The sequence below is a fragment of the Lagopus leucura genome, unplaced genomic scaffold (assembly GCF_019238085.1).
Source record: "Lagopus leucura isolate 7727_CA_CO unplaced genomic scaffold, USGS_WTPT01 Super-Scaffold_100057, whole genome shotgun sequence".
Classification (NCBI taxonomy): domain Eukaryota; kingdom Metazoa; phylum Chordata; class Aves; order Galliformes; family Phasianidae; genus Lagopus; species Lagopus leucura.
This window is the reverse complement of record NW_024962303.1, coordinates 1,593,287-1,620,267: the sequence shown is the minus strand read 5'-3', so window position 1 is coordinate 1,620,267 and position 26,981 is coordinate 1,593,287. Positions and strand designations below refer to the sequence as shown.

At 46.3% G+C, this 26,981-nt stretch overlaps 1 protein-coding gene across 2 annotated transcripts; it reads left to right on the top strand.

Moving 5' to 3' along the window:
- Positions 1–127: 127 nt before the first annotated feature.
- Positions 128–23,897, top strand: HEPH (hephaestin). Of its 2 annotated transcripts, none has more exons than XM_042886387.1 (21): positions 128–222; positions 2,263–2,459; positions 4,546–4,790; positions 5,500–5,712; positions 6,276–6,455; positions 6,859–7,113; positions 7,690–7,858; positions 8,670–8,809; positions 9,917–10,048; positions 10,613–10,824; positions 12,436–12,586; positions 12,899–13,111; positions 13,815–14,025; positions 14,294–14,433; positions 15,265–15,396; positions 16,287–16,393; positions 17,101–17,326; positions 18,760–18,899; positions 19,235–19,397; positions 19,771–19,803; positions 21,349–23,897. In XM_042886387.1, the coding sequence occupies exons 2-21, from the start codon at positions 2,299–2,301 to the stop codon at positions 21,591–21,593; spliced, it is 3,468 nt and encodes a 1,155-aa protein (XP_042742321.1). In that variant the 5' UTR covers positions 128–222; positions 2,263–2,298; the 3' UTR covers positions 21,594–23,897. The 2 variants fall into 2 exon arrangements, with proteins under 2 accessions (XP_042742321.1, XP_042742319.1); XM_042886385.1 differs by lacking the exon at positions 128–222 and adding an exon at positions 536–601.
- Positions 23,898–26,981: the final 3,084 nt, after the last annotated feature.

Here is a 26,981-nt window from a genome sequence, read left to right as displayed (position 1 = left end):
GGGCGAGGCCAGGGCGGCCCGCTCATTGGCGCTCGCATCCAGGTCCCGCCCCGCCCGCCTCGCCCCGCCCCCTGCCGGCGCGTGCCTCTTGTTTTGCTCTCTGGGGAGCGCGGCGCGCGGCCTTGTGACTTCACCGCGCGTCTTTAAAGGGACCGCGCGGCAGCAGCGGCGAGCTCGGCGCGTCCCGCGGGAGAGAAGTGGTGGGCGGAGCCGCGTTCCCAGGTAGGTTCGGCCGCGCTCCGGCTCTACTTGCGACGGGCAGGTGTGGGCCGTGCTCGGATATGAGCGGGGCGGCTCTAGAACAGGTGCGGCTCGGTACGGTGGTGCGCGTGCCGAGCTGCGGCCGCCGGGCCGTCGCTGCTCGGGATGCGCCGCGGGCGGCTTCAGCCCTCCTGAGAAACGTGCGAGTGCCCGTCTGCGGAGTCCGTGTCGGGCGGACCCGCTCCCCTCGGTCGGTGCGGGGGCATCCCGGGCCCCACCCCACCTGCGGGTGGCGCCCCCAGCCGGGTGGACTTCGCCCCGCGGTGCTCGCTGGGCCGCTCCCCTCGCGCCGCCGCCGCGGACGGAGATGTTCCTCTGCTGGCGGCCGACCCTCCGCACAGTAAGCAACGAAGCGGCTCTGCCCGCGCGTGCTCCCCCTCCCCTTCCCGTTGGGCGTCGTGTTTTTTCTCTATTGAGAAACCCGGGTTCCGTCGGGTGAATTCGTCTGATTAGTGGCATTTGATTAGCGAGCCGATTAACTTGAATTATTCGGCTACGATTCCTGTTTTATTAATTAAGAATACTAACTCTTGGGAAAACTCTGCTATCCAAACAAAAAGGTTCAGGGACCCGCGCGAAACTTGCGTTTATTCTTAATCAAGTCTTATTTCAACATAGAAAGAACTCTGGGCAGCGCAGTTCGATGGCCGCCGGCAGCGCAGCTGGAGGCAGAGTCGCGGGGCTGAGCGGGCCGGGGCTGCGCGTTGTGTTGGTGCTCCCAGCGGAGCGCGGCTGAACGATAACAGCCATCCTTGTATCGTAGACAAAACCCGTCTGTGTTTGCGTAGTGTTTTGCCGCCGTCGCCTTCTTGAAGTTTACGAAAAGCTATGGCGTCGCTCCTTTGTTGCATTTTTCTTTACTTGTGTCCTTGGTTTCTCTCTTTGAACTTTTTCGAAGTTGCTTTTATGTATCTCAAGAACTGGGTCTGTATTTTAGCTGCCAGTTTCTTTATAGGCTGCACATAACCCTGTTATATCTCTGCATGAGATCTTTCTTAAACGTTTTTGTGTGGGTTTGTGTTTAATTTCTCATCCACTTTATTTCATATCTATTTTTATATCCTCTGTGTAATTCTGTGTTCTCATGCTCCATCAGTTTCTCCTTCAGGCAAGTAAGATAGAATATTGGGAATGCTTTCACATAATTCCTGCTGCTCTCCTTGAGTCCCCCAGAGTGTTCCTGGTGCCTCACACTGAACTTGATGCTGAGTGCAGTGTTTATGAGTAAACTCCTTGCTTCATGATGTAGATCATGGGGAAGTATTACTGGGACCAGTTGAAGGGAACCAGCCTTGTGCTGCTAATCCAGACATACCCAAGGGTGGCAGGGGACCATTCCTTAAGAGCATCCTTGAGGGTAGTTAGAATTTGAAATGCTTCTTGGTGGTGGAATTGTATTTCTCGGTGGCTTAGTAGAGCAGAGAAGGATTGTGCTAACAGTACTTCAGTGTTATTTGCTCAGGATTGTTTTCTTCTGCCTTTTATGCAGTCCTTTATGATTATTTGGGACATTGGTGAAAATGTTGGTGAAAAATGTCACTTGAAGTTCTGGTGCCTGTGGCAGGTTCAGCCCCTGCTTTGTGTCATGCAGCATGGCACTGTGGGTGACTCTGCTGCAAACAGCTCTGTTCACCTCATCTCCCTCTTAGTGAAGGGGTTGCCAATTATAGCAGCATTTTCTCAGCACTATTAAACAAAATATTTGGAATTGCTACTGACAAAGCAGTGAGTTAAACTGTGATGAGGAAAGCATGGTGTGGAGCTGTGTGTGCTGATTATCAAGGCAAATCTGTGCCCTCATTGTGCAGCATGAGGATTTCCTTTATTCCTCACCCTGGTGGGCATTCAGGTAATGATCCCCGCAGGGCTTCTACCTGACTTCACACTCTCTCAAACGATGTTGGCTCGATGTGCGGGTGTCATCAAACCAACTAATTTAGGATACAGTTATGTGGTCAGATTCTGCTTCCTTTTCCTTTCCTTTTTTTTTCCTGCCCGCAGACATATCCTCCAGAAGAGTGTTCTGCTCACACCACGATGCGGTTGTTCTGGCTGTTGCTGCTTTGCATCTGTTGGCCATCGCCCCTGTTTGCTGGAGGCATCACCCGAGTCTATTACCTGGGGATCCATGAGGTGGACTGGAATTATGCTCCAACAGGAATGAATGTGATGAGCAACCAAAGCATCGCACGTAGCCTGTACGTTTAGTTCTGTAAGAACTGAGTCTTGTGCTACCTGAGTAATTTTGTGCAAGTATTCTGGGTCATCTAAGCAAGCAGGAGATAGGATCAGCTGTGTGGCCTTTATGAGCTTAATGGTTAACTTGTTTCTGTGTTCTTACGATAAAGCTGTTCCTGTGAGGAAGCGAATGGTCAATTTAATGAAGCATCCAGTGACCAGTGCCAGCTACGTTGGAGGGAAGTGAAAACACTATAATTGAGCAGATTGTGCAATGCTCTGCCCTGGGGTTTGCATTTCCTACTTCCAGTTGGTGATGTAGGTATCCTGAAGCATGACAACTTTTCACTTCCATGGAAATGAGTCCATGGGGCTGGCTTGTTTTTGTTCATTGAGACTTCAAGCCTTGGAGGTGATGGAACTCGCTTAGTGAAATCTTGGGGTTGTTTGGAAAATGTTCTGTTTTTGTGAGAGAAGTAAATCTGGAAAGTGCAGTAATCCCTTTGAGTCACTACAAAAACAGTTTGTTCCCAGTTTTCAGCATAACAAACTTTTGTTTTTTGTAGCTTTCCACAAATTTCTGAAGGCATTTGTTTTAGTCCTTTTTCTATGACAAATTATTTGTTGGCCTGCCCAGTCGCTCAGTGCTGTGTGCCATAACAAATAGCACCCAGCGGTTTCTACATCCAGCAATCCAGCAGGAATAGGAGGAGGGCAGAGGAAAAGCAAGGGCTGTCAGTTCAGCACGAGTCGCCTCTCTCTGGAGATGCCAAATAGGCTCAGTTTGTTTGCAGAAAAGAAGCCCCCAAGGTCGGGCTGAATCAAGTGACGCAGGTATTTTCATTGGTACCCACAGTGATAACAAATGCAGTATTTATTGTTTACTATCTCTTGGAGTACGTGAAGAGAAGAAATGAAATGAGGAGCTGTTAAACTCTTCTAAAGCTGTCACTGCAAACAGTTAGCTAACAGCGCTCCTGTGTGCAGTGATTGCAGAAGTGAAACTGCTAGCAATAAGAACTGGTAGGAGAATGGCAGATGTGGTAAAACAGAATTCTTTAGTTTGAAAGGGATGGGCTACGTGGAGAAAGGTTGCAGAGAAGTCTGAATTACCCATATACTTTGATACTAGCTAGAGGGATGGCTTCTCAAACATGAGCTTTAGACTGTATAGCTGGAGCCCAGCCCTCCACAGCTCTGAATGACAAAGGCAGCGTTTACTCTTTTGACCTCTGCTGTCTGTCTTCTGGAGATGAGCGCTGGCTTTGCCCATTTCAGAACAGTGAGCATTGCTCAGTCCTAAGGGGGTGGGGAAAGTAACCCGAGCTCTCATCTCCGCCTGTGTTGTTCATATCTGGGCCATGACTCATCTCTTTATCTACTAAGAAATAGTCATGAAGAGCAAATATACTCATGTCTTGAACTTTGGCACCTCTGAAAGCTGTAATGTGCTGGGTGTATACCTGCCATACTTGCCTGTCATTTTGCAAGTAAATGGCAAAAAATGAGTTGAAAAGCACCCTTCAGGCTGCATATCTCAGCTGGAGAGCTGTGAGATTATTATTAGTATTTTTAACCTTGTTTGTTGAGCCAGCAACAAACCCTACAGAGGCATTGAGATGTGTTTCCAAAACACAATAAAGGCTGATGGAGGAGAGGGAAGGGCTTTGTTCTTCCCTGTGTCCCTTGTCTGTGACTGCTGGAGAAGTGCCATCCTTCACACCCCACAGTTTGCAAAGTTCAAGATGCGCTCTGTGCCCTTCCATGATGAATTCAGGACGAGGCCATGGCTGTGTGTCAGCAGGAGTTTACCCCTACATGTACCTGTAGCAGTTTCTGGACTCACAAAGCCATTAGCTGCCCAGTGTCCTCTGCTGAATTTTGTGTAGCAGATGATGCTGTTGGCTATGCTGCCTGTATGGTGCTGTGTTCCCCTCGCAGCTGCTGGGTATGGATATGTTAAGGTAGGGCATGGGAGGTTTCTGTGATGCTGAAAGCTTTGGGTCTTACCTGGGAGCAGCAGTGACACACAGCTTTCTCCAGTGTTACATTCTGTTTTGTGTAATGTGTGACTCACAGTGTCTTCCTCTCTTCTGAATTTAACAGAAGGGCCTCAGTGTTCCTCCAGCCTGGCAAGGACAGGATAGGAGGTACTTACAAGAAATCTGTCTATAAGCAATACATAGACTCTACCTACACTGCTGAGATTCCCAAACCGGCGTGGCTGGGGTTCCTTGGGCCCATCATCCGAGCAGAAGTGGGAGATACCATTAAAGTACACTTGAAAAACTTTGCTAGTCGGCCGTATACAATCCATCCTCACGGTGTCTTCTACGAGAAGGACTCTGAAGGTAAATGAACCACTGCCATAAAAGAGATGGATTTTTCTGGTTGGGAAACTGAAGAGTATGCACTGAGAAGTGTCTGTAAAAAAAAAAAAAAAAAAAAAAAAAAAAAAAAAAAAAAAAAACACCCCAGACTTGGTTAGCCCAGAGCTGTGTTGCTGGGAAGCAGCTGCACTTTGGTCTGTACTAATCCAGCATTGTGACTTGACTTACCTTCATGGATCTGGGAGCAGTCTTCTGACCTGGGCATTGCAGTACACAGTCCAGATTTCCTGATTTTCATAGAACCTCTAAAACTTGCTTCTGGGAGAGTGGCACAGGAGAAGAGTTACAGTAATTATTTGGAGTGTTCCTAAGAATGAAGTATGAGGCCAAGGAGCTGCGATTTCAAGCGAACCCTAGAGACTTGTAGGAAGGCTGACTGGCACATGGTGTTGTTGAAGGCAAAGCAGTGGTAGGGAGAATGAGAATAACCTTTCTGACTCTGTTAACCTGTTTGTTGAGCAAGTTGCCTTACAGTGGTTCTTTGCCTTGGTTTCTTTTTGAGAGAGTGATGTTTAATTGCTGTTTCAACCTTGGGTTGCTGAGTGTTGCTTTGAAAGATGCTATCCTCTACTTGTATGCAGCTATCTAAGTGTGAGAGGCTCATTATAAGGCTATGTGTATGAGTATTTCTGCTCTTCTTGAATGGACGTTGATTGCTCAATTGTTCTAGGATCCCTGTATCCCGATATGTCCCCCCAGGATCAGAAGAAGGATGATGCTGTCTTCCCAGGAGGGAGTTACACCTACACTTGGACTGTCCCTGAAGATCACAGCCCAACAGCTGATGATCCAAACTGCTTGACCTGGATCTATCACTCTCATGTTGATGCACCAAAAGACATTGCATCTGGATTAATTGGGCCATTGGTAACGTGCAAGGAAGGTAAGAAGGGAAAGCAGCTGAGGGCTGTGGTTTCTGGTAGTGAAGATTTTTGTGGTGACTTGAACAGAAGCAGGATGAAAGGATGCTCCAGTGGGCAGCTCCCACTTTTGTAGGGAAAATGTGATGTGACTGGAGATGACAGCACCTGTGTTCTGGTTGGGTTGCAGTCACTGAATTGCCTTTATCCTGTTGTGGCCAGGTAGATGAGTTTGTAGGTTTGTTGATTGACAGGGCTATTTGAATTCATTTTAAGAGAAGGAATTTTGCATGAGACCTAGTTTGTATATTTTAAAAATAGAGATACTGATTGATTTCAGCACTCAGAACACTGAAAGAGTTCTAGTTCAGCCATGCAGAGCTAGAGCAGTGTGGGACTGAGCTTGCAGGGTTATATCAGAAGTGTATGAGATTGCTGAAGCTCTGCAGTGTGCCAGAATGGTGGAGGAAGCATCCATCTGTAATTTGTGTGATAAGCTGTTGTTCTTTTATTGGTTCTTTAAGCCTTTAAAACCAGTGTCTGCTTTTCTGTATGAACGGGTATTCATTCTTTTCTTTCCCCCTAGGAATACTGACAGGCACTTCTCAAAGGCGGCAGGATGTGGATGTTGACTTCTTCCTCATGTTCAGTGTGGTGGATGAGAACCTAAGCTGGTACTTGGATGAGAACATTGCATCATTCTGCACTGATCCAGGATCTGTAGACAAAGAAGATGAGGAATTCCAAGAGAGCAACAAAATGCATGGTGAGTCAATTCTGTAAAGCCACTGCCTTTGCCCAGATGCTCTGGATGGGTCAGTGCTCTGAAATCTTGAAATGCGCTTTCCGCTGTTGTATGTCAGGCTGTGGGTAGAGAGGAAAAGGGGTATAGAAAGCTCTGAGATCAGGTGATAGGCAAACTATCACAAACTGCAGCAGCTCCAGGAAATAGAAAGTATTTTGTTTTATTCTTTGGCTTGAGTGAGTCTCTTAGTTGTTTGGAGATTCTGAAAAATGGTTTGTGTTATGAAATGAGTTGTAGAGCCAAGCTCTCCAGAAGAAGAAGAGGAAGGTTGGTTCCCCCTTCAAACATGTCTGCTGTGACCTGCGGGTAGAAGCTCTGATGGCCCTTTTTCTAACTTCTGATTTTAACTTGCTTGCCTTTTCAGCTATCAATGGTTATGTGTTTGGGAATCTCCCTGCACTGACAATGTGTGCTGGGGATCATGTTGCATGGCACCTCTTTGGCATGGGCAATGAAATTGACATTCATACAGCCTACTTCCATGGAGAAACACTCAGCATTCGAGACCATAGGACAGATGTGGCCAGCCTCTTCCCAGCTACTTTTGTTACAGCAGACATGATCCCTGGTAACCCTGGGAGATGGCTACTGAGCTGTCAGCTCAATGATCACATACAAGGTAAGACAGAGGCTGGAATCTGTTCTGCACTCTGTGGCTTCCCTTTTTTCACCCAGTGTCCATCATTGTCCCCATCACGTGTCTTGTGATGTACAGTGTGATGAGGGGCAGTGTCTTGGGCAGCATTCCCACTAGAAATGTCCATAGTTAAATGGGCGATTCCTTGTCTTGTATGAAGTAGGGTCAATTGGCTGCTAATATGTAGGTCAAACTTACTGGGAGTGGTGTGATGTTCTACATCAATTGCTGGTGAATGGTAAATTTGACACAGCTGAAAGCTGAGATGAGACAGTGCCCTAAAAGTGCTAGTTCCTTTAAGAATTCCTGGTGTGATACATCAGAAGAAGGCTCTGTTTGCTGTCTGTCCATAATCACGAAGCATCCAGAGTTTAAGTATAAGGAGCTCTGCTCACCAGCAGAAAGAAGCTCCTTTCTGTGGGAACAACCCAGTCACCTCAGGCATGTACCTTTTGGGACAGCAGAGGAGGAGAATCCAGTTTCTGGTAGAAAGGTGCTCTGTTCAGTGGCTGAGAGGTGTAACGTTAAGCTGATGTGTCCTCCACCTGTTGTGGGCAGCTGGGATGGCTGCCATCTATGAAGTCCGGCCGTGTTCTCGGCAAGCTCCGGAGCCCGCCCTGCAGGGCAGAACTCGGAAGTACTACATAGCTGCAAAGGAGGTGCAGTGGGACTATGGGCCTTCAGGACGTGACCGCAGCAGTGGGAAACAGCTGAGTGAGGTGGGCAGGTAAGCTGATGGTCTTTCAGCTGTAGTTGGAGGTCTCCAGTCTGCTGGGGGAGGTTGGTTAAGATAATATGGGGTTTATTCCTTAGCAAGCTGTGTGCCTGCAGTTTGCATGGAGTGGCTCATCTAGAAATATCAGCTGCTATAGCTGGGCTGCACTGAATGCAGTACTGGGTATCTCAGGGGAGTTCACATGGAAGTGTTCTGTTTTGTTTCATAGCCTTACCTATAAGCTCCAAGAGTCCCAGTTTGTGTAGGATGTGAGCTGCTGCTTTTGCCTCTGTGCTTCATTGCTGCTTGTGTCTGACCTAAGAAGAAATGTAGAGATCTGATGAGCTGTTAAGGAAACAGGTCTTGCAGCAGACACAGGGTGGCAGAGCTAGCCTGCAGATATGCTTCAATGTAGCCCTGCTGCAGCAAGGAGTTTCTTGGAAATCAAATCTAGTGACCTCTTGACGTCCTTCCATTCTAGTTGTCAGATAGCTTTGATAGTGGTTGGTTGAGTGGTTTCCCTTTCAGACTTTGGCAAACTGAAACAAAGACATGCTTCTCTCTCCATTCCCTTCCCTAGGAAGCTGCTGGAGGGAGAAGTAGAAGTGCAGAGAATTTAATGATTTACCCAAAGCCCTGCAGTGACTTGCAGACCTTAGAACTGAAAGCTGTGACTGGTCCCTGTAACCAAACTGCCTCTCCTGCAAGGCAGGTTACGTCTGTGTATTGCTGAGGATGTGACAGGAGAGGAAAATCTTTACAGCTGTTACTTATTTTTGATCTTTCATAAAAATGACACGTTATCTGTGTCTTGCATTTTTAGCCCTGCTGAGCAGTTTTTCAAGCGTAGCCTCTACCGAATTGGAGGAGTCTATTGGAAGGTGAAGTATGTGGAATATACTGATGAGAGCTTCCGTGAGGAAAAACAGCAGTCTGAAGAAGAGAAACACCTTGGGATACTTGGTAGGAATCATCCAGCAATACAAACCTCTTTTAGTGCCAGCATGAATGATGGGCTTATGTAAGGAGTGCCCTTGTTTCTCAGTGTGGTAAGGTATTTTAATGTAGAACGTAGGGAATTGCCTTCCTGCCAGAGCACTCCTTGGAGGTCAGCAGTAAGGAATGGAGAAGCATGTTATAGTATTTGTGACAGTATAGTGTTTGTGGCTGGATGAACCTGTGGGTCCATTGAGTATCACCAGAGTGCTCACAGAAAGCTTCTGCTTCTGTGCTCTCCGTGATACCCAGGTGAATGGGAGCTGCTGAATCACAGCCTGAAGGTCTGATTGACCACCTGAGGTGAGCACTGAGTCAGCCCCGGAGCACAGGTGAAGGCAATTCTCCTGTGCTGCCGGAAGGGATGGAGCCTGGCTGCGCCTCTCCCAGAGCCATTTAAGGGCTGACTGCCAGGGGAGAAGGATCTCTGCTGGAGATCCCTCCTCTGGAGTTTGCAGTGAGCCCAGGACACGTGTAAGCATTCTATCTATTCTCTTTCTGTTATTATTTGCTTAGCCAAACTCTCTGGTTTATTTCACAATTATAACATCTTTATATTAATTGATTATACAGTAAGTATGAGAGGTGAAGCAAAATAAGAATACAGGGAGTCTGCAAGGGCAAATGAGTCATGTGAAGGCTGTGAGGTACGCAGTAGGAGCATGGTCCAATTTCCTGCATCAGTGTAGACTAATGAGAGCAGAAGTTAGTGATAGAGGTACTGGGAGAGGCCATGGGAGGAAGGAGCACATGGAATAAAACACAGATCTGTGGGAAGAGAACAAGGGTTGTTGTTATCAGCAGTAGCCACGGGGAGAGAACTGATAGGGTAATCTTGCGTATGACTTCATAGGAATTGTGGATATTTTTCCCTAAAATAAATAGGGAAGAAACAAAAAATGAAGGTCAGATAAGCATCATCCACAGGGGGAGCTGCGCAGACTCATTCAAACTCATCCCCCTCCAGTCTGTTCCCATCAGCCTTGGATCAAAGGTGGCACTGCCTTACTTTGTTCACCTGGTTGTCCTGTGATTTGCTCAGCTGTTAACATGCTTTCTCTGCTGTTTGTGTAGGTCCTGTAATAAAAGCTGAAGTTGGTGACACCATCCTGGTGACATTTGCTAACAAAGCCTCCTGGCCATTCAGCATCCAGCCTCATGGAGTGTCCTATGGGAAGGCATGGGAAGGGATGCTGTACCATGATGGTTTGTGGCTCATTTATTTTTATTAATTCAATACTCTTCCTGGTGGTAGAGCTCCATAGCCTGTGCCTCTTCTGTGTTGGAAGTTCCTGCAGCCAGGAAGGACTGAATGTGCTCAGGAGCTGGGTGGCACTCTGCCTGGTTCTCTGGGTCTGTCTGAGGAAGAAGTGAAGGAGTCTTTCTGCAGATTTTATGCCCAGGGAGGATGCCTGAGGTAGCATGGTTCCAAAGGTACCATTTTCACCTGAGAAATGGTAAAAGTAAACCTCAGGCTGTTTCTGACTGCTTGAGACCTACTGAGCAGAGGAATGTGCCCACTGCATTCCAGCTTAGGTAGCCCATGTACTGCCAGCACATGTCCTAGATGTAGTGATGTCCACTTATTTGCTGTCAGCATGCCCATCTCTGCCTTGATACCAGGAAGGGGATTGTGAGAGCAGCTGAGTGCACTTTCTGAACACTTTACGTTGTACCTCAGATGTGATGTGCATGAAAGTGTAACTGGTGAGAGGATGCAACTGGGTTTGTACAGACCTTAAGAATAACCATGCCCATCTGTTTTTGAAGGTGTGTCCCGAAATGGGGTGTCTGTTCCACCTCTGCACAATTTTACATATGCTTGGACTATACCGAAGCACGTTGGGCCGACATCCAGCGACCCTCCCTGCCTGAGCTGGATGTACAGCTCTGCTGTGGACCCCATCAGAGATACCAGCTCAGGCTTGGTAGGCCCTCTGGTCATCTGCAAGCCGGGCACTTTGGATGACAACAACAAACAGGTAAAAAGGATTTTTCCTGCCATGCTCTTATCAGATTCTTTGTATCCTTAAAGGGAAAGGAAACATCCTCAAACCATTGAAAATAAACACGTGATAGTATGAGTTCAGGAGAGTCTAATCTAAGTCAGAAGGCAGGTTGACATCAATGCACTTGGGTGCTGCAGGTCTGGTGGGAAAGGCCAGCGTTCAGGACTGCCCTTGAAATAGTTTCTGGGCTTTGTTTTAAAACTCAGATGCGAATGTACCTTGGGTGTGACTTTCCAGGTAACTTTGGTCCTTGAGAGTTGTAGTTGACTGCCTGAAAATACTCTTTTCAGAGCAAAAGAATATTCACTGCAGCCTTAGAGACATTGAGGAGCCATCTTAACACACCTACATGGTGTGCACACATCTGAAAATCTGCATGGTGTGCTCAAATGACTGTGATGCTCTGAGGTTTGGGGGAGTCTCACTTGTTCTGCAATTTAAGCTCATTTTCAAGCAGAGCTTACTACAACAATTGAAAATCTGCATCAGTCTCTGGTTGTGATGAAAGATAAGTGAGATCTGGGAAATGGCCAGAACTTGCTCTTGGAATTTCAGTCAGGGATAACTCAATGCAGTAAGCCTGGGGAAGGCAGTAAACCAACCTGGGGAAGTGCAAGTCGTTAACAGACTTGCGTTGTGAGAAATGGTGGGCAGCAGAAAAACAGCCTGGTGTCACCTTACCTGTCTGGCAGTTTAGATCAGGGAGTGGCTGAAAGATCAGGACGCTGCTGCTGCTAAGCCTCCCTGGGGCAGTCTGCTTTCACTGGTGGCAGGGTGTAGCTAAACTGAGAGTTCTGAATAGATTGGAAGATTCACATTTCTGCACTAGTGAGCTGGTTGAGCAGAGAGGATCACGAGTATATGAAGTGCACTGTGTGAAGGAACTGTGGTAATAAGAGCTTTTCAGTATTGAGAGGCAATAAACAGAACAGGTGGACTTATCTGGAGATGTATGATTGGAAGAACCATCTGGGGCAGCAGCTCCATGATATTAGGTAACCCTTTAATTGTTAATTGGGAAAGATGCACAGCCATTCCTCATACATACCTACGTGCCGCAGACTACAAAATGCTTAGCCCTGTCTAGGGTGTTTTCCTTTGTACAGCTAAGGAAACAGATACCAAAGTAAGCATCTGGATAGTACTGGCAATGTTCTGTTAATGGGGGAACACCATCCTGTGCAGTGCATCTCTTAGGAGAGTTAACGTTTTTAAGGCTTTAAGGCAATACAAAATTCCCAAACTAAGGCCTGTGGTAGGAGAAAGGAGGGGTGGGTTGTGATTATAAGCCATGTTCTCTGGCCTACATGTAAATGTAAGCGTGGTGGGGAAGGAGGCAATGTTGTCGTGCTCCTCTCCTGATTTTGATCGCTTTGCTCATGTGGCATACCAGGGCAAACCTGAGAGTGGTGCTGCTTGTAGAGCAGAACTGAAACACTCAAAATGAGCAAAGGACAGCCCTGCCCTCAGTGAGCCAAGTTACAGGAGAAGGGGGAAAATGAGAGACAAAACAGTTTGATCTGTAAGGGTAGTGAATGGGGACATTTTAAAAAATTAACAGCCGTCATTGTGATTGTATCTTAGAAAGGTATCGACAAAGAATTTTACCTTCTCTTCAGTGTGTTTGATGAGAACCTCAGCTGGTATTTAAGTGCAAACATAAAGTACTATTTGAGGATGGAAGAGACTTCTCTGAAAAAGGATGATGGCTTTGAGGAATCGAACAGGATGCATGGTATGGCCTGATGCTGTTCTGTGGGCAGCAGGAGTGAATCTGCCAAACATTGCTTGGTGCTCACCCAAAGTCTGAGCTGGGAACCTGGAGTGGCTGTGTGTTGTGCTGGGCTGAAATCAGGCGAGGCCAGAGAGCGGGTGGGATGTGGGGCGAGAAGCACTGCTGTCTTGGGAAGTCTGTCCTGAGTGTGTTCACGGGTGAATTAAGAGGAAGATGCTTTTCCAGTGGTATGCTCACCCTATCAAGATAGATGCACAGAATAAATCTCCTGGCTGATATCTACCAGAGAGTGAATTATTTTCTCATTTGCAGCCATCAATGGATATATGTTTGGTAACTTGCCTGGGCTGGATATGTGTGAAGGAGACAATGTGTCCTGGCACCTTCTGGGATTGGGCAGTGAAGCAGATGTACATGGAGCTGTGTTTCAGGGAAACACTCTGCAGATGAATGGGATGCGGAAAGATTCAGCCAACCTGTTCCCCCATACGTTTGCTACTGCCTTTATGCAGCCTGACAACAAGGGTAAGAGTCTGCACACTTAACCCAGCATTAGGATAAGTCTCTGGTTGTAACAGGTTGTTACTGTGGCTGGTTCATTAGCAGTGTGAACTCTTGCATATTACAGGCTGAGCTGTGCATTGCATCTTGTTTAGACCTATTCGCAAGCCCAAAGCTCTTGTCTTTGCACCTGATTCTGGAGAAGAATGGGAGATACAGAATCTTGTCCCATCATCCCAGATTGATTCTCTAAGCTGTCACTTCCTATTTAGTATTTGCAATAGTAGCTCTGATGCACTTTGCTGCCTGTAATCCATAGAAACATGCAGCCATACCATTCAGAATGAAGCAGAGTTGTGGTGTGCAGAGGTTCACAATAACAGACCCGTGTCTTCTCAGTTTGGGAGTTAGGCACACAGTGCTACCTCGCCATCATGCCTCAAATGCTTCTTGTCTCCTCCCCTTCAGCTTTTGCAGGCTGGATCTCTTGCTTAACCAGCAGTGGTAGCATAGTTGTCACTTCCTTGGCTTCTTCATGTCTAATAAGCTGCTTGTTTTGTGCAGGATGGCCTGCTGAGGTAATTTTTGTGTGGGACTTTGTCATTCCTGCTCCTTAAACAAACACCCATATCTGCTCAGCACGCGTGCTGATGTCACACACTGTGGGAAGCACTGCTTCCTGGCATCTTTGAAGCAGCTGATGTCCTGTTTGTGCCACCTCCCGCAGGGACTTTTGAGATCTACTGCCAGACGAGCAATCATTACCAGGCTGGAATGAGGGAGCAGTACTCGGTTTCCAATTGCAACAGGAGGGCTCTGCCTCCCGCTCTCCCATTCAGAGCGGTGCGCACGTACTACATAGTGGCAGAGGAGGTGGAGTGGGACTACGCACCAGACCGGAGCTGGGAGAGAGAGCGGCACAACCACTCTGCTGAGAGGTACAGCCTGAGCTGGGGAAGTCCTGGGCAAGGTTGTTCAACAGACCTGAGTGAAATCTGTTGGATGTCTTGGCTGCGTGTGGCATGGTGCTGTGGCTGTACCCAGTGCTGCAGGGGCTGGTGATGTAGCCCAGGTGTTGCTGCCAGCCTTTGCAGCTGAAATGGGACTCTGGGAAACCTGTCAGCTGCTGAGCCTCGTACCACGGGCTCACTGCCTGTGCCTTGTGTGCCCATTTGAGTAACACAGCACTTGTTTTGCACTTCTCAGCTACGCCGATATATTTTTGAGCAATAAGGATGGACTGATTGGCTCCAGGTACAAGAAAGCAGTTTACAGGGAATACACAGATGGGACTTTCCAGACCCCTAAAGCTAGGATAAATGGTGACGAACATCTGGGGATACTAGGTAAGGAAATGTCCAGAGTATTCCCTTCATACAGGTGGTGCTTGGGCTAAGGGTTGTAATCTGAAGGCCCCCTGCGTACTCAGGTGTGTGCTGTGTATGCCAGTAAGGAGAAATCCCGAGTGTCCAGATCTGCCAGCTTTGGATAAAGCAGTAAAGAGGGTCCTGAGTACAGCTTCGTAGTAGAGAGCTGGGTTCTCAGGCCTGTGTTTGCTGCCAGTTTTCTTCCATGCCTGAAGCAAAGCATTTCTCTATGGAACAATCTGTCTTCTGTAGAGCAGTCAGAGATGTGGGTGAAAATCTGTAGGTATGAAAGGTTTTTGGAGGGGGGAGTAATAGCACACAGGCTTTGCAAAATGCAGAAACACTGTGGTGTTGTAAAGGTCTGTGGAGACATTCCTTTAATGAACCCAGGACTGCAAGTGGTGGCAGGGCAGAAAAGTTGAGGCCATTTGAAATAGACTGCAGTTCTGATCTGTGATGCTGTCAGTCCATATTGAGTATTGCCAATATTTTTGAAACCAAAAACATCAGATAAAAAAATGTTGTAAAATTTGGTGTATATTCAGAAATTAAGGTTTAGTTGGATAGGCTACAGCTAAAATGTGTAATAGCCTTCATTTCCCTCGTTGTGAAACTCATATTTTCTTGAATTGGGACTGTTCTCCAATGCTCTCTTCTGGTGGTAGAGTTATAGTAGTGATGAGTCAGGGGAGCATCATATGTATTACAAGGGAGTATTTCTGGGGAGAAAAGAATGAGAAAAGTGGGGGATAATCTTTAGAAGATACGACAGTTCTTGCTGGTTTTAGTGTACATTACTACTATTTTCAGGTCCTTTTCTGTGGGCAGAAGTGGGAGAGATTCTCAATGTTGTATTCAAGAACAATGCTTCACGACCCTACTCCATTCATGCCCATGGGGTGCTGGAAAGGCAGGCAGGACAGCCACAAGTAGCACATCCTGGTAAGTCAGTGTCCTCCAGCCTTATTCCTGCACTAAGTTAGGAAACTAATTTTAGCCTACAGCTAGATTGTTCCTTTAAATAGGCTTAGATGTACTTGTTTTCTTCTCATAGAGGACTGGAACAGAACAAAAACTGATCTTTCAGGTTCACTGTGTTTTTTGACTGTCACTTATATGGGCAGCCCAGGGGAGTTCTTGTGCTTCTGCTCTGACTTTGGGGTAAATGCAGTACGTTTTTTCTGTATAGCCTTGTCCCCCACACCGAGCGTGGTCTGTGAGAAGAAGGCTGATCACTGTTCTCAGCTCTGGTAGCCCTGGCCTGGTGGCCCCTGTTTTTCTTCATGATCTGTCTTTGTTGTAATGTGCACAGCTGCTTTCCAGGACGCTGACTGAAATTTTGTTCATGGTCCAGATGTCCATTTATGTAATTTTTGGTCTCCTTCAAGAGTATGCTCATTGGAAGGTTGTCTCTGCAACAAACAGGCTTTAAGTTGGACCCTGTCTTTCTGAGATATAGTGCTAGTAAGCAAAATATTAGCTTTAAAAAGGAATTTGAGCATCATAAATAAACTTCAAAGAGGTGAAAGATCATTCCAAACATCATAGGTGCTGAAGAGGGGCAGAATTCCCTCGTTCCGGTCTAGTCTTAAATATGGCAGATAAGACTGAGTTGTGCCAATTCCAGCTAGTGTGCATCTGTTGTCACCCCTCTGCTTTGTTTGTGAGAGGGGAGCTTCCATCCTTCTTTCAGCACCTGTGAGTGATGCAACATCCAACAATGGGTTGTAATTCTGAGACAAAGTGGTCTTTTGTTTTTGTTCTGCTTTGCTGCCATTAAAAGTTGGGGACTCCCTTTATCGCAGTGGTGCTAATGGTGCTTCTGTCCTCAGGTGACATAGTGACATACCAATGGGAAATTCCTGAGAGGTCTGGTCCAGGGCCGGATGATTCAGCCTGTGTCCCTTGGATCTACTACTCCATGGTAGACCCTGTGAAGGTAAAATACAAGAAGATAGAACTAAAAAAAACAAGATCAGACCAATTTTTGTCCTATCTAGGAAACAATGCAACTTGAGTATGTTTTAGGAATTGGCCCAGGTGAAGGGCAGAAAAACCACCTAGTTGGCATATCTATCATTCTCTTGGGAGAGGGGATCCTCTAAATCTGCCCTGGTGTTTGTCACTATTTTCCTAATGCAAACCTACAGGAAAGAATTCCACGTCGTGCTGAAATTAACCTTCCCTCAGTTATTTGCAGGATGTGGGGACATCTCCCAGTGAGTTCTCGCTTCAGTTGGTGAAAAGTTTAATTCAGGAAGGCAGAAATTGTTCAAATTTAGAACAGATAGATAAAATAGGGAAATTCTGAGCTTTGCTGAAATCTGCTGTCGTAGCACTGATTTCATAAGGAAAATGACCTGAATGATACTGCAGTAAAGCATCACATTGAACCTGGAGATAATGGACTTTTCCTTTCAAGTTCTGGATGTTTTTGCAGTCTTATAGTGGGGGTTATTTTGGTACCATTCACGTTTGACTTTGATTTGCATTCATAAGAGCGTGTGTAGTCTCTGTCCTTGTGCTCTGCTCCTTGATTGCTACCAATGAGAGTTCATACACAGCAGCACAGTGTAAGTGGGGTGTGATGCAGGGAGCAGTTGTGAAGGGGGAAGAGCTCAGATTTTTTCCCTTCCTTTGGATTAGGATATGTACAGCGGTCTGATCGGACCCCTCAAGGTCTGCAGGAAAGGGACACTGCAAGCTGATGGGATCAGGAAGGATGTGAAGAGGGAGTTTGCTCTCCTGTTCCTGGTTTTTGATGAAAATATGTCCTGGTACTTAGAGGAGAACGTGCAACGTTACAGCAGTGGAAGTCACAAGGATATTGACCTGTTGGATGAGAAGTTTGTGGAAAGCAACAAAATGCACGGTAATGCTGGCTGGGCTCTTCGGCACCCAGCTGTCGCTATCTGTGCAGGGTTATTAATCACTCTCACCACTATCAGCAGTCAAAAAAGCCCGGAAAACAAGAGCCTGACTTCTGGTGATTTCCCTCACCCTTTCCCTTCAACTGTGGCACAAACGAAGTTAAACTCTCAGTTAAACTCTCGGTTGTTCTCAGTAATGTAGGACATATGCCACTGATCTTTGATTTCCAATGAAGGCTAATCATTATGACTGTCTTCCTCAGGAGAAATAGCAAGATATGGGCTGGAGAGTTCAATATCTAGTGTGCCTGATTGACTCTGGACAGGAAATATTAGATGTGAAATGAGATGTCAGATTATTTTCATTCTAGTCATCTTGGGACCATTAGAATGTTATATTTCAAATGAGTTGACCAGGCTGTGTGACAGCAATATACAGACAGCAATACACAGATAGAATTTAGTTGATTATGAAGAAACCATCCTATAGCAGAACTAACAAACCTCCTCTAAAATCTTGTGTTATTTATGGTTCCTTACATACTGTATCTGTTTTTCCACCTAAAGTATTCTCAGCAATACCAGCCCCTAGGCAGCTGCAGCGATGAGAACAACAGAGTTGTGCTGTGTGCTATTATTACTGCCTATTTTATAGAGGTAATATAAGGAATCTCCAAATACCAATGTCTGTTCAGTTACAGTTGTCAGCCCAATGTTATAACTAGTAAAGCAACACACCAAGGCTGAATGCTTGCTTTGGGCTGCCCAAAGTGCCCCTGGCAGATATGGGAGTAAAACACGGGAGGTCCTGTTTTTAGATCAGGTCTCTTCCAGTATTTTTCCCTCCACTGTCATCTGAGCATGGCAGTTGCCCTGTGAACATTAACCTGCTCACCCGTTGTTTTGGTTTCTTTTCTGCATTTGCAGTCAAAGCATTATTCCTTCTTGCTATGCTAATTATGAAATGAGGTCCCACCATGTAGTGATTTCCTTTTTTCCCTTGATGATTAGCACACAGTGTGTGCAGGCAGCATAAGACACATAGAATGACAGGGTTCCTGTTGGCAGAAATTGCCTGTTGTCATTCAGCAAGTAAATGTTCGAGTTGTGTGCATTTCCCTTGTTTTGAGCCAGACTCTGGGTTTTCTGCAAGTAATTTTTATAGATTATTTGGGATGAATTACTGTGTGGCTTTAGGTGCAAGCTGTGTCTTCTGTATCTGTTAACAGAACGAGTATGTAATGAGTCTATAGAGAGATTGCCAAACATTTTGGGACAGTGTTGTATGGAAGATGTGAAATACTGATGCACTGGTTCCTAGATGAGCTTTAAAACATCTAACTTGTCCTGTGCTTTCTTCCTTTGAGGTGATTCAGCATTTTTACCATTTCAATAATAGCTTTTTTTTTTCCCCTGTATGTTATTCACTGCCTAGCAATCAATGGGAGGCTCTATGCAACCTTGCCTGGGCTGACCATGTTTGAAGGAGAGTGGGTGAACTGGTACCTGCTGGGAATGGGACAGGAGATTGATGTCCACACGGTCCATTTTCATGCTGAGACCTTCATATACAAGGTAAGAAGATCCTGCTGATAATAAAATGACCACTGATGTCATTGCATTTGCATGGCTGACTTGAACTTCTTGAATGGTTTTACAGGAACAGTGCACAGTGTGGTATTATGCACCCAGACTTGATAGGCTGAACCTCTGTTTATAGCTGATATGCCTAGCTAATGTTGCTTTAGTTTAGGCATTATTTGCTTTCTCAGTTACAGCCCTGGAGCTGTTATTTGAAATGTTCTGTAGAGCTTTGATAAACTGTAGTCGCACTGAAGTGGTCTCCAGTAAAGCTGACAACTTTAGAGATGCACAGAGCGCTGTGTGCAAGTCTCCCTTCTCCTTCACAGAGTGGCAAAAGCTACAGAGCAGATGTTGTGGATCTCTTTCCTGGGACCTTTGAAATGGTAGAGATGCTGGCTGGGAACCCTGGGACGTGGCTGCTTCACTGCCATGTGTCTGATCATATTCATGCTGGCATGGAGATACTCTTCCAAGTCTTGCCCAGACAAGGTCAGAAATAATCACTTCTTACTACCATCAAACATGTAATGGCATTTTTTATTAATGCTGCTAAATTCTGTTTGCATCACGCTTAGCAACTCTTTTGTACCATAAACAGCTAGTTAATTGAGCATATAATTGCCATTAAGACATTCCCTTTGAATATAGTAATACTTGCAGCTGGAGGTAATAAATTGCTTTTGGAGTTTACTTTGAATAGGGTATTATTATGAGATTTATTTTAGTTTGAGTTTGGGAAGCAAAGTTCAGCCATCAGTGAGCAATTGTTGCTGATAAGGATATTACTGGTCAGAAGTCAGGTCTGTTCTGGACTCAATTTGTTCAGCCCACACTTTGTCACCCACTTCTTGTTTCCTTTCAGAGCCAGTGCCTGTGGTTTTGAACTACGATGAAGGTAATGTATGGCTTGCACTGCTAAGGTGTGTGTGTGTGTGTGTGTGAGGCAAAGAATTAGAGATCTCCTGTCAGTATGGAGACCTAGATTTGTGCTAGAATGAGGGGAGAAGGGAGGAGCACGAAGACAGTATACAGCCTCCTCAGCCAGACTGGGCAGCATTAGCCTGATGTTTGGCTACTGATGGGTAATAGAGAAGTTCCAGGTAAGTTAGCTCATCTGTTTCTTACACATCTGTGCTCTGATGATTTAAAAAAAAAAAAAAAAAAAGGTAAGATGCTTTGGCTTGTTTGACCTTTTTAAGTCAAAAAACTCAGTGGCCTCATACCCTACTTATGCATATGAATTTATCATACAAGCAGAGATTCAAAGGGTTGTAAAGGAGGATGCTGTGATTTTTCTGATTCCTTTCAAATGAAACTCACAGGGATCATAGATTAGGTTTTTTTCCCTTTTTGGACTGTCAGTGCCTGTATGGTTGAGGGAATGTTCAGATTAAGTCCCTCCAGCTAGTCATAGTGGGTGCACCACCAAGCACAACTTCTTTCTGGTCTGTTTTACCCACAGAGAAAAAGATTAAGCATATGCTGTCATTCTTTAAGGTTTTTTAAGAAGCAGATGGTTGAGCAGAAGGAGGGAAAAGGAAAGTAGTAGATGACTTTTTTTCCAGTTCTCTGGAGGTAACATTTGGAAGAGCTGATGGTGGTGCGTTCTTCCCTTCTTCTTTTCCATCTCTTTACAACTACTCCTGTATTTCTCAGCTGCTTTCAGTAAATGCAGCTGAGCTGGTTTCAGAGACAGCTTCAATTGGCAGAAAATACAACCATCTATCTGCAAAGCTTCAGTCTTGGTACTGACAATTCTGCTGTCTTCTCAACAATGTTTTCCTCAATCAGAATGGCTGTGAAGAAAAGTAGGAAGTAGTTTTGACAGTGACAGTGTGCCAATACTTAAATAACTTGTTCTGCATTTACTTGAGCATCAGCCTATGTATGCTCATGAAGTAAGAACCTTAACTGAGGGTTGCTGTCTGTGCCAATAGCTGCCTTTCTCAGGGGATTTCTGCTGTTTCACTATAGAAGCGTAAGAGCTCAGGATGTGAAGTGACTCACTGCTGGCAAGGCTGAGAAGTGCATTACAGCAGCAGAAGCCACACACAGGGGCAGCCTGGAGCAGAGTGGGGACCTCGCAGGAGCCCCAGTCCAGATGTGTGTTCTTATCTCAGTTCTTTTTTCCTAGCTCAGCCACTGCTGCTTCACACAACCCCCAACTGCCTTCCTCATGATGGCTTAGCAGTGATTAGCTGATAGGGCTGGGATAGTTTGAGACATGCTGGGTTTGTGGGATGGAGTGGAGTAGGGAAGGAACCTTTTATTCTCAAATTTCTGACCTGAGTGGTGTGGGTCTGGGTTCATGGGGACTGGGTCTGCTTTAGCTTGCTTTGATTGTGTTGGGTCATTCTTTTGCTCTTTTTCCATGTTTCTCAGAACCTTTCAGTGCTAATGAGAGTGGGAAATAATACAACTATTTTTTTTTCTCTCTCAGGGGCACAACCTGAGGATGAGGATGACTCCCAGAAGGTCAGGCTTTTTGGAGCTAAGTTGCCTCTAGGGCAAGTAGAAGCTGCAGTCATCATTCTAGCCATTACAGGACTGGTCCTCCTCCTGGTTGCTGCCTTCCTCCTGGGAGTCGTCATCCACCTCCAGAGGCAAAGGAAGCTGAGACGGAACCGGAGGTCTATTCTGGATGATGGATTCAAACTCATGTCTAAAAAGAACTCGGGGCTATAACAGCCACATACGAACTCTGGCTGTGTCCACATTGTGAGCATTGTCTGCAGCAAAGACTTCAGAGCATCACTTCCATTGCACACTGGGCTTCTAGGAGCCAAGGTGGGGAACCCTTTCCACTGAGTGAAGGCCAACAATGGGAGTAAAAGGTCCTTCTAAAATACTTCTCATCCACAAGAAAGGAAAGAATTCCCCTATTTTCTTCTCTCCAGAACAGATTTGGTCTTCACTAGAAGCTCTTAGACCAAATCCAGTCTTACTCCATTGCCAGAGCTGAGTTGGGCATTGCCTCACAGTCTCACAACCAAACTGTGAGCCTTATTCCCCCCCCACCCGATTAACTTAATCTGTGAATCTGTGGTTTTAGTGTGGATTTTTTTCTGATGAATCAAGTAAGAATGCAGTAGACAAAATGTTAATTTAGAGTTGGATTGCTGTTTTTTTGATGAGTAATTGGGCAGATGTAAGTTCAGGGCAAAGCATGTTGCAGTGTCTGAGAGCTACATCGTGGAGCATGGCAACAGCTGTGCATGGCAATCAGCCTTGCTGATGCATCCTTGTGCAGCACCGTGGGCAGTGTGTTCTGAGCACAGGTGTCTTGTGCTGGGAGTTGAAGATTCCCTGTGCTGCAGAGCATCTGGTGACTTCCCCCTGCCACAGTTCTGCTGGTGAAGTGCTGCACCCCAGTATCTGTACAGCTCCTTTGCAGCAGGATCGAGGCTGCTGTGCTGTTCTATGGTGTGGTTTGCTTTCATACATTTCCCTGCAGTTCTCTCAGTTCAGCTGCTGCCACGTGGCTGCCATAAGCTGAGCCAGAGGCTCAGTGCAGTGTGACCTGGGGTTTGTGCTTGGGGCAGAAGTATGAGAGGGCTTCCACTGACAGAGTGTCAGCAGTGTGCTGCTGTGACAGCCCAGGGGGGGGCTGTGGCTGCAATCCCTGCACTCGCCCAAGGGGATGTGGGGAGTGATGCCAGGAGTGAGCATTGCTGGTGTGTGGGGTGGCACAGCCCTGGCAGTCCCCAGACCCTATGTCTGCTATCAGGTAATGCCTGTCCTCCCATGGTCACGCTGCCCTGTGTGGTGGCACTGAGGTGCTCTTTGTGTGCGCCTGTCTGCATGCTCTGCTGAGTCCCTGTGTTTGTCTGTGCTTATGTACTTCTGTCCTTGGTCTTAAATGGAAAAGGTAGAAAAATCCTTTCTGTGCGTCTTTCAGTGGCAATTAAAGCAGAGCTAGCTGAGTGGTTCTAATGATAAGAAACTGCTGTGGGCTGTTTAGGTGTATCACTCTTTTATTTTGAGTGGTGGTTATGATGTTCTTAATCATGCTCATTCATATTGGGTCCAGCTGCTCTTTCCTTTGGCAAATGGGGGGAAAGTTCATTAATTTCCTTTCATTATAGTTCATTAAGCTTGGTGAGGAGCTGGAGGGCTGTTGAGCGCTCTGAATATGAGCGCTCTGCTCATTGTCAGCCCTAGTTCAGCTGCTGCTACAGGCTTCCCACTCCTGGGCGGATTTTAACTCTGTCATCAGGAGTAAGAATTGTGCAGGAAACTTTTATTTCCACACCCACTTTGCCGAAAAAAAAATAGATAACGTTATCCCCTTGTGCTGAGAGAAAAAGGAGTTGTTTTAAAGTATTCATCTAAAAACAGAAAGGAGGAAGTCACCTTTTCTTCAGTTCTTCATCTGGGTTTGTTTCAGTGCTGGCTGTGAAGCAGGGAGGCATGGGGGCTGGAGCAGGATCTCAACATCCTGTGTGTTCCTTACCCAGCAGGCTTCCTCTGTGTGATGCTGGGTTTGGGTTGATGAGATGCTGCTGGAGGTCTGCTCCCCAGCCCTGTCCCCAGCCCTGGCCATGGAGGGAGCCTCACTGAGCAGCCCTTCTGCTTGGACAAGAAAGGGCAAAGTTTTCTGTTGGTGGGGGGGACAGCTGTGACAAACAGTCAGTGACTTCATGACTGCCTCATATCAGAAGTTGGTTCTGCCAGCTGGTGTGAGTATGTGGAGGAGGAGATGTTTCACAGTTCTGGTGACTGTGAGCTGCCTGTGAGCAAATGTTTGCATTGGCAGCATGCCTTCTGAGCACCTGACAGCATCTCCTTTCTGCTCATCCGTGATGCACAGACAGCTGCCAAGGAGTCACCTCAGCTTGAAGATTTGAGCACGAGCGGCAGGACCAGGCTCAGCACTGCTGCCCCAGGGCACACAGTGGGATGAAGATGGCACTCCTTCATTTTACTCCGTTTAGCAAAGTGTAACACTTAATGGTTTCTGAGCTCTTTAAAAATATCATGAGAAAAGTACCCTGTGTTTTGTCTCTTTCTTTTGTGATTGTACAGAGAAGGGTGTGGGTGACCCTTGTGGTTCAACCTGAAGCAAGATCTGCTGTGATTTGCATCTGTGACACCTCTGAAAGTGGGGACAGAGGTGTAATGTGCAATTGCTCTGTGCTGACTGAGACCCCTCTGAGCTGCTCCCAGCTCCTTCGTCCATGCAAAGTAAGCTATGTAAGGAAAACTCTACAATGGTTTGAATTGGATCACAGAACAGCTGAGGGTCATCTTGTCCAGCCTTTGCTCAGCAAGGACACCTGTAGTAGGTTGCCCAGAACCGTGTTCAGCCTGCTCTTAATAACTCCACGAATGATTTCAGGTGGTAAATACAGAAAAGGATTGAAAGTGCACCCATGTGGGCACAGGGAGTGAAATGCAGGCATCCGTGTTTTTTAGGTAGCTTAATGCTGTTTCACTTCATAGTGCTGTTACAAGTACCAGAACATCTTCATAGAAGAGCTCATTTTTTAATGTTTCTTTTGTGGGATATGCATAAGGAGCAGCTACTCCTTCCTATTGTATGTGCTTACAGCAATATGAGATTTACACAAGTCAAAAAGCCTTCAGGACTTGCAAGCAGAAGCATAAGAGGTTATTTTCTTTCTTGTTTTGCTTTCACAAACCATGAGAGTTAAAGTCAGATTAACCTGAGGCACACTATAGAAATAGACTAACACTGGTAATTGCCTGAGTGTCTTTCATGTGTAATGTAGTCTTTGGTTCTGAATTAAATGATGTGCTTTGTAATATGTAACCACCATGCGGGCTGTTTGCTGTGGTTATAATTTTGTTGGCGCAGCAAATCACAGGAGCAGTGTAAGCCTAGAGCTGTGTGCACTTACACTGCCCAGGGAAAGGAACTGAAGCACAAGGGCTACAAAGCAAAGCAATCAGCAGGAGCACAATCAGATGGATCTGAATGCAGGCAAAGGCTGGCATTCCTCTTATTCCTACTCCCTGCCAGCAGGGCCTTCAACAAATCCTCTTAGATCTGTATTTCCACAATGTTGTCGTGTTCTTACAGCTGTCCTGCCTGTCAGTGCTCTCACTGGTAGGTTCCCGTCCATGCAAATCCACAGGAGGAATTTTAGAATGACAGTGCATTAGGATAGAAGGAGCAGCACCAAGATAGCTGAGTTTGAAAAAGAGAAAAATAATCCTGCACTGCTGGAATCACCAGGATTACAGTGGTAACCTCTCTGAGCTGTTGCTCCCAGAGATGTCCCTGGGCTGTCAGCACTGCAGAGCCCGGAGGGCACCTGGTGAGCAGCACAGCTCGGTGCTGGGCTCAGCCCTGTGGCAGCCTGGGCAGCTCCCCTCCCGCGCAGCCCTCCTGCCCCCAACTGCATCGCTGGAGAGCGGTTTCACCCATGGCAGAGATGCTCAGAGCTGGAGGTGTGGATGTGGCCGGCAGAGTGCAGGCAGCAGTGCCTGGTGCTGTGTGTCACTGAGCGCTGCCTTGTGCAGCTTTTGTTCTGAGATGTGTTTGTAACTCTTGTTGTGGAAATGAACTGTGATGCTGAAATGAATGTGAATTTATGCAGCTTTTCAGACAGACAAAAGTAATTTTATAACCTGTCCATTGAAATAAAGTGAACCTGAGCTTCTCCTTTGTGGTTTTTTTTTTTTTTTTTGTTTGTGTTTTTTTTTTTTTTTTTTTTTTTTTTTTGCTTGTCATTTTCAGATTGCACAGATTGACTTCTTTTTCACCAGGCTCTGTTTTCCTGCTGCTCCCATGTCCCTCTGTCTGCTTTTGCTACCTGGTTCAGTGCAAGTGAGGGCTTATAATCACCAGACTGGTTTGGTGCTCCGTCTGCCCTTCCTACAGGGAGAGCATTTTCTTGGGTATCAGCAGCAGGTTATGCACAGACTCCTCAAGCTGCTGCCAGGCTGCAGATGAAGATGCGTTTCTTACAGCTTTGGTTCAAAGGAATTTCTCACAGTCCATCGCTGTGATCCAAGCTGCTGTTTGCAGGATGGAGCCTCCTGGGACAAGCAGAGGCAGAATGAGCACAGAACTCTGTGGTGAAGCAGGGAGCTGCTTGCCATCAAAACACATGCTGGGCCCCAGGGTCATTCTGCAGCACTAATGGAGAAACTGCCTCTGAAGGGAAGGAAGGCAGCAGTGTGGGGATGGGCTGTGCGGAGCAGAATGATGTCCTCAGTGAGCAAAGATGCATCTGTACTGCTTTCTTTTTAAATAAAGCCATAGAGGGAAGAAAGGGGAATGAGAGAGAAGCTGTTTGTGTAACCAAGATACCACATGTGCTGAAACATTGGTCTCAGAAACTGCTGTTGAGTTTTGTTGCAGGCTACTCTGGCAATGGGAGAACAGCAGGACTGGGCATGTGATTAGTTGACAGCTTTTACAGGAAATTAGAATGTATGGTGTTAAAATTCAAATACTGCCTGTCTCCAAAATCAATTTGTTTGTTAATTTGTTCCTATTTGTGGGAAAGTAAATCTATTGCCCAGTAGGCATTGTTTATAAGCTTCAAATCCTCTGGTGTTCTTGAAAGGGTTTATTCTGCATTCTTAAACCTTGGGAAGGAGAGTTCCATTTCTTTTTCAGTTAATCTGCAGTTTGTCCTGAACACTGGCATGGTTTATATAAACGTACGTACAGATGTTTGTGGACACACATCTAGCAGCAGCCAATCGATGTTTGCACAGCACATGTCACTGAAGCAGTGGTGTAACCATGGAGGGGGTCCTCCTTCCACCAGGTTTCTGCAAGCCCTGTATGTGGGAATGCATCCCACCCCACGTGAAGGATTTCATCTGCAAAGTTCCCAACTTGTGCCTCTGTGCTGCTGTTACACAGCAGCTGTGCACGGAGCAGAGTGGGGGTGTTCTGTGTGGGGGGGGTACACCACAATTTTCAAGCTGTAACCCCTTCCAAACCCCCCCAAAAAAGCTCAACCTGCATTTCTGGACTGAAAGTTCTTGCTTTGATGCCTGAATAGAACTGAATCATGCATCCCAGTTCTGACTTCTGAAAAAAACTGAGCCAGTTTTATGTTAGAACTATGGCATCTCTTTCAAGAGCTGTTC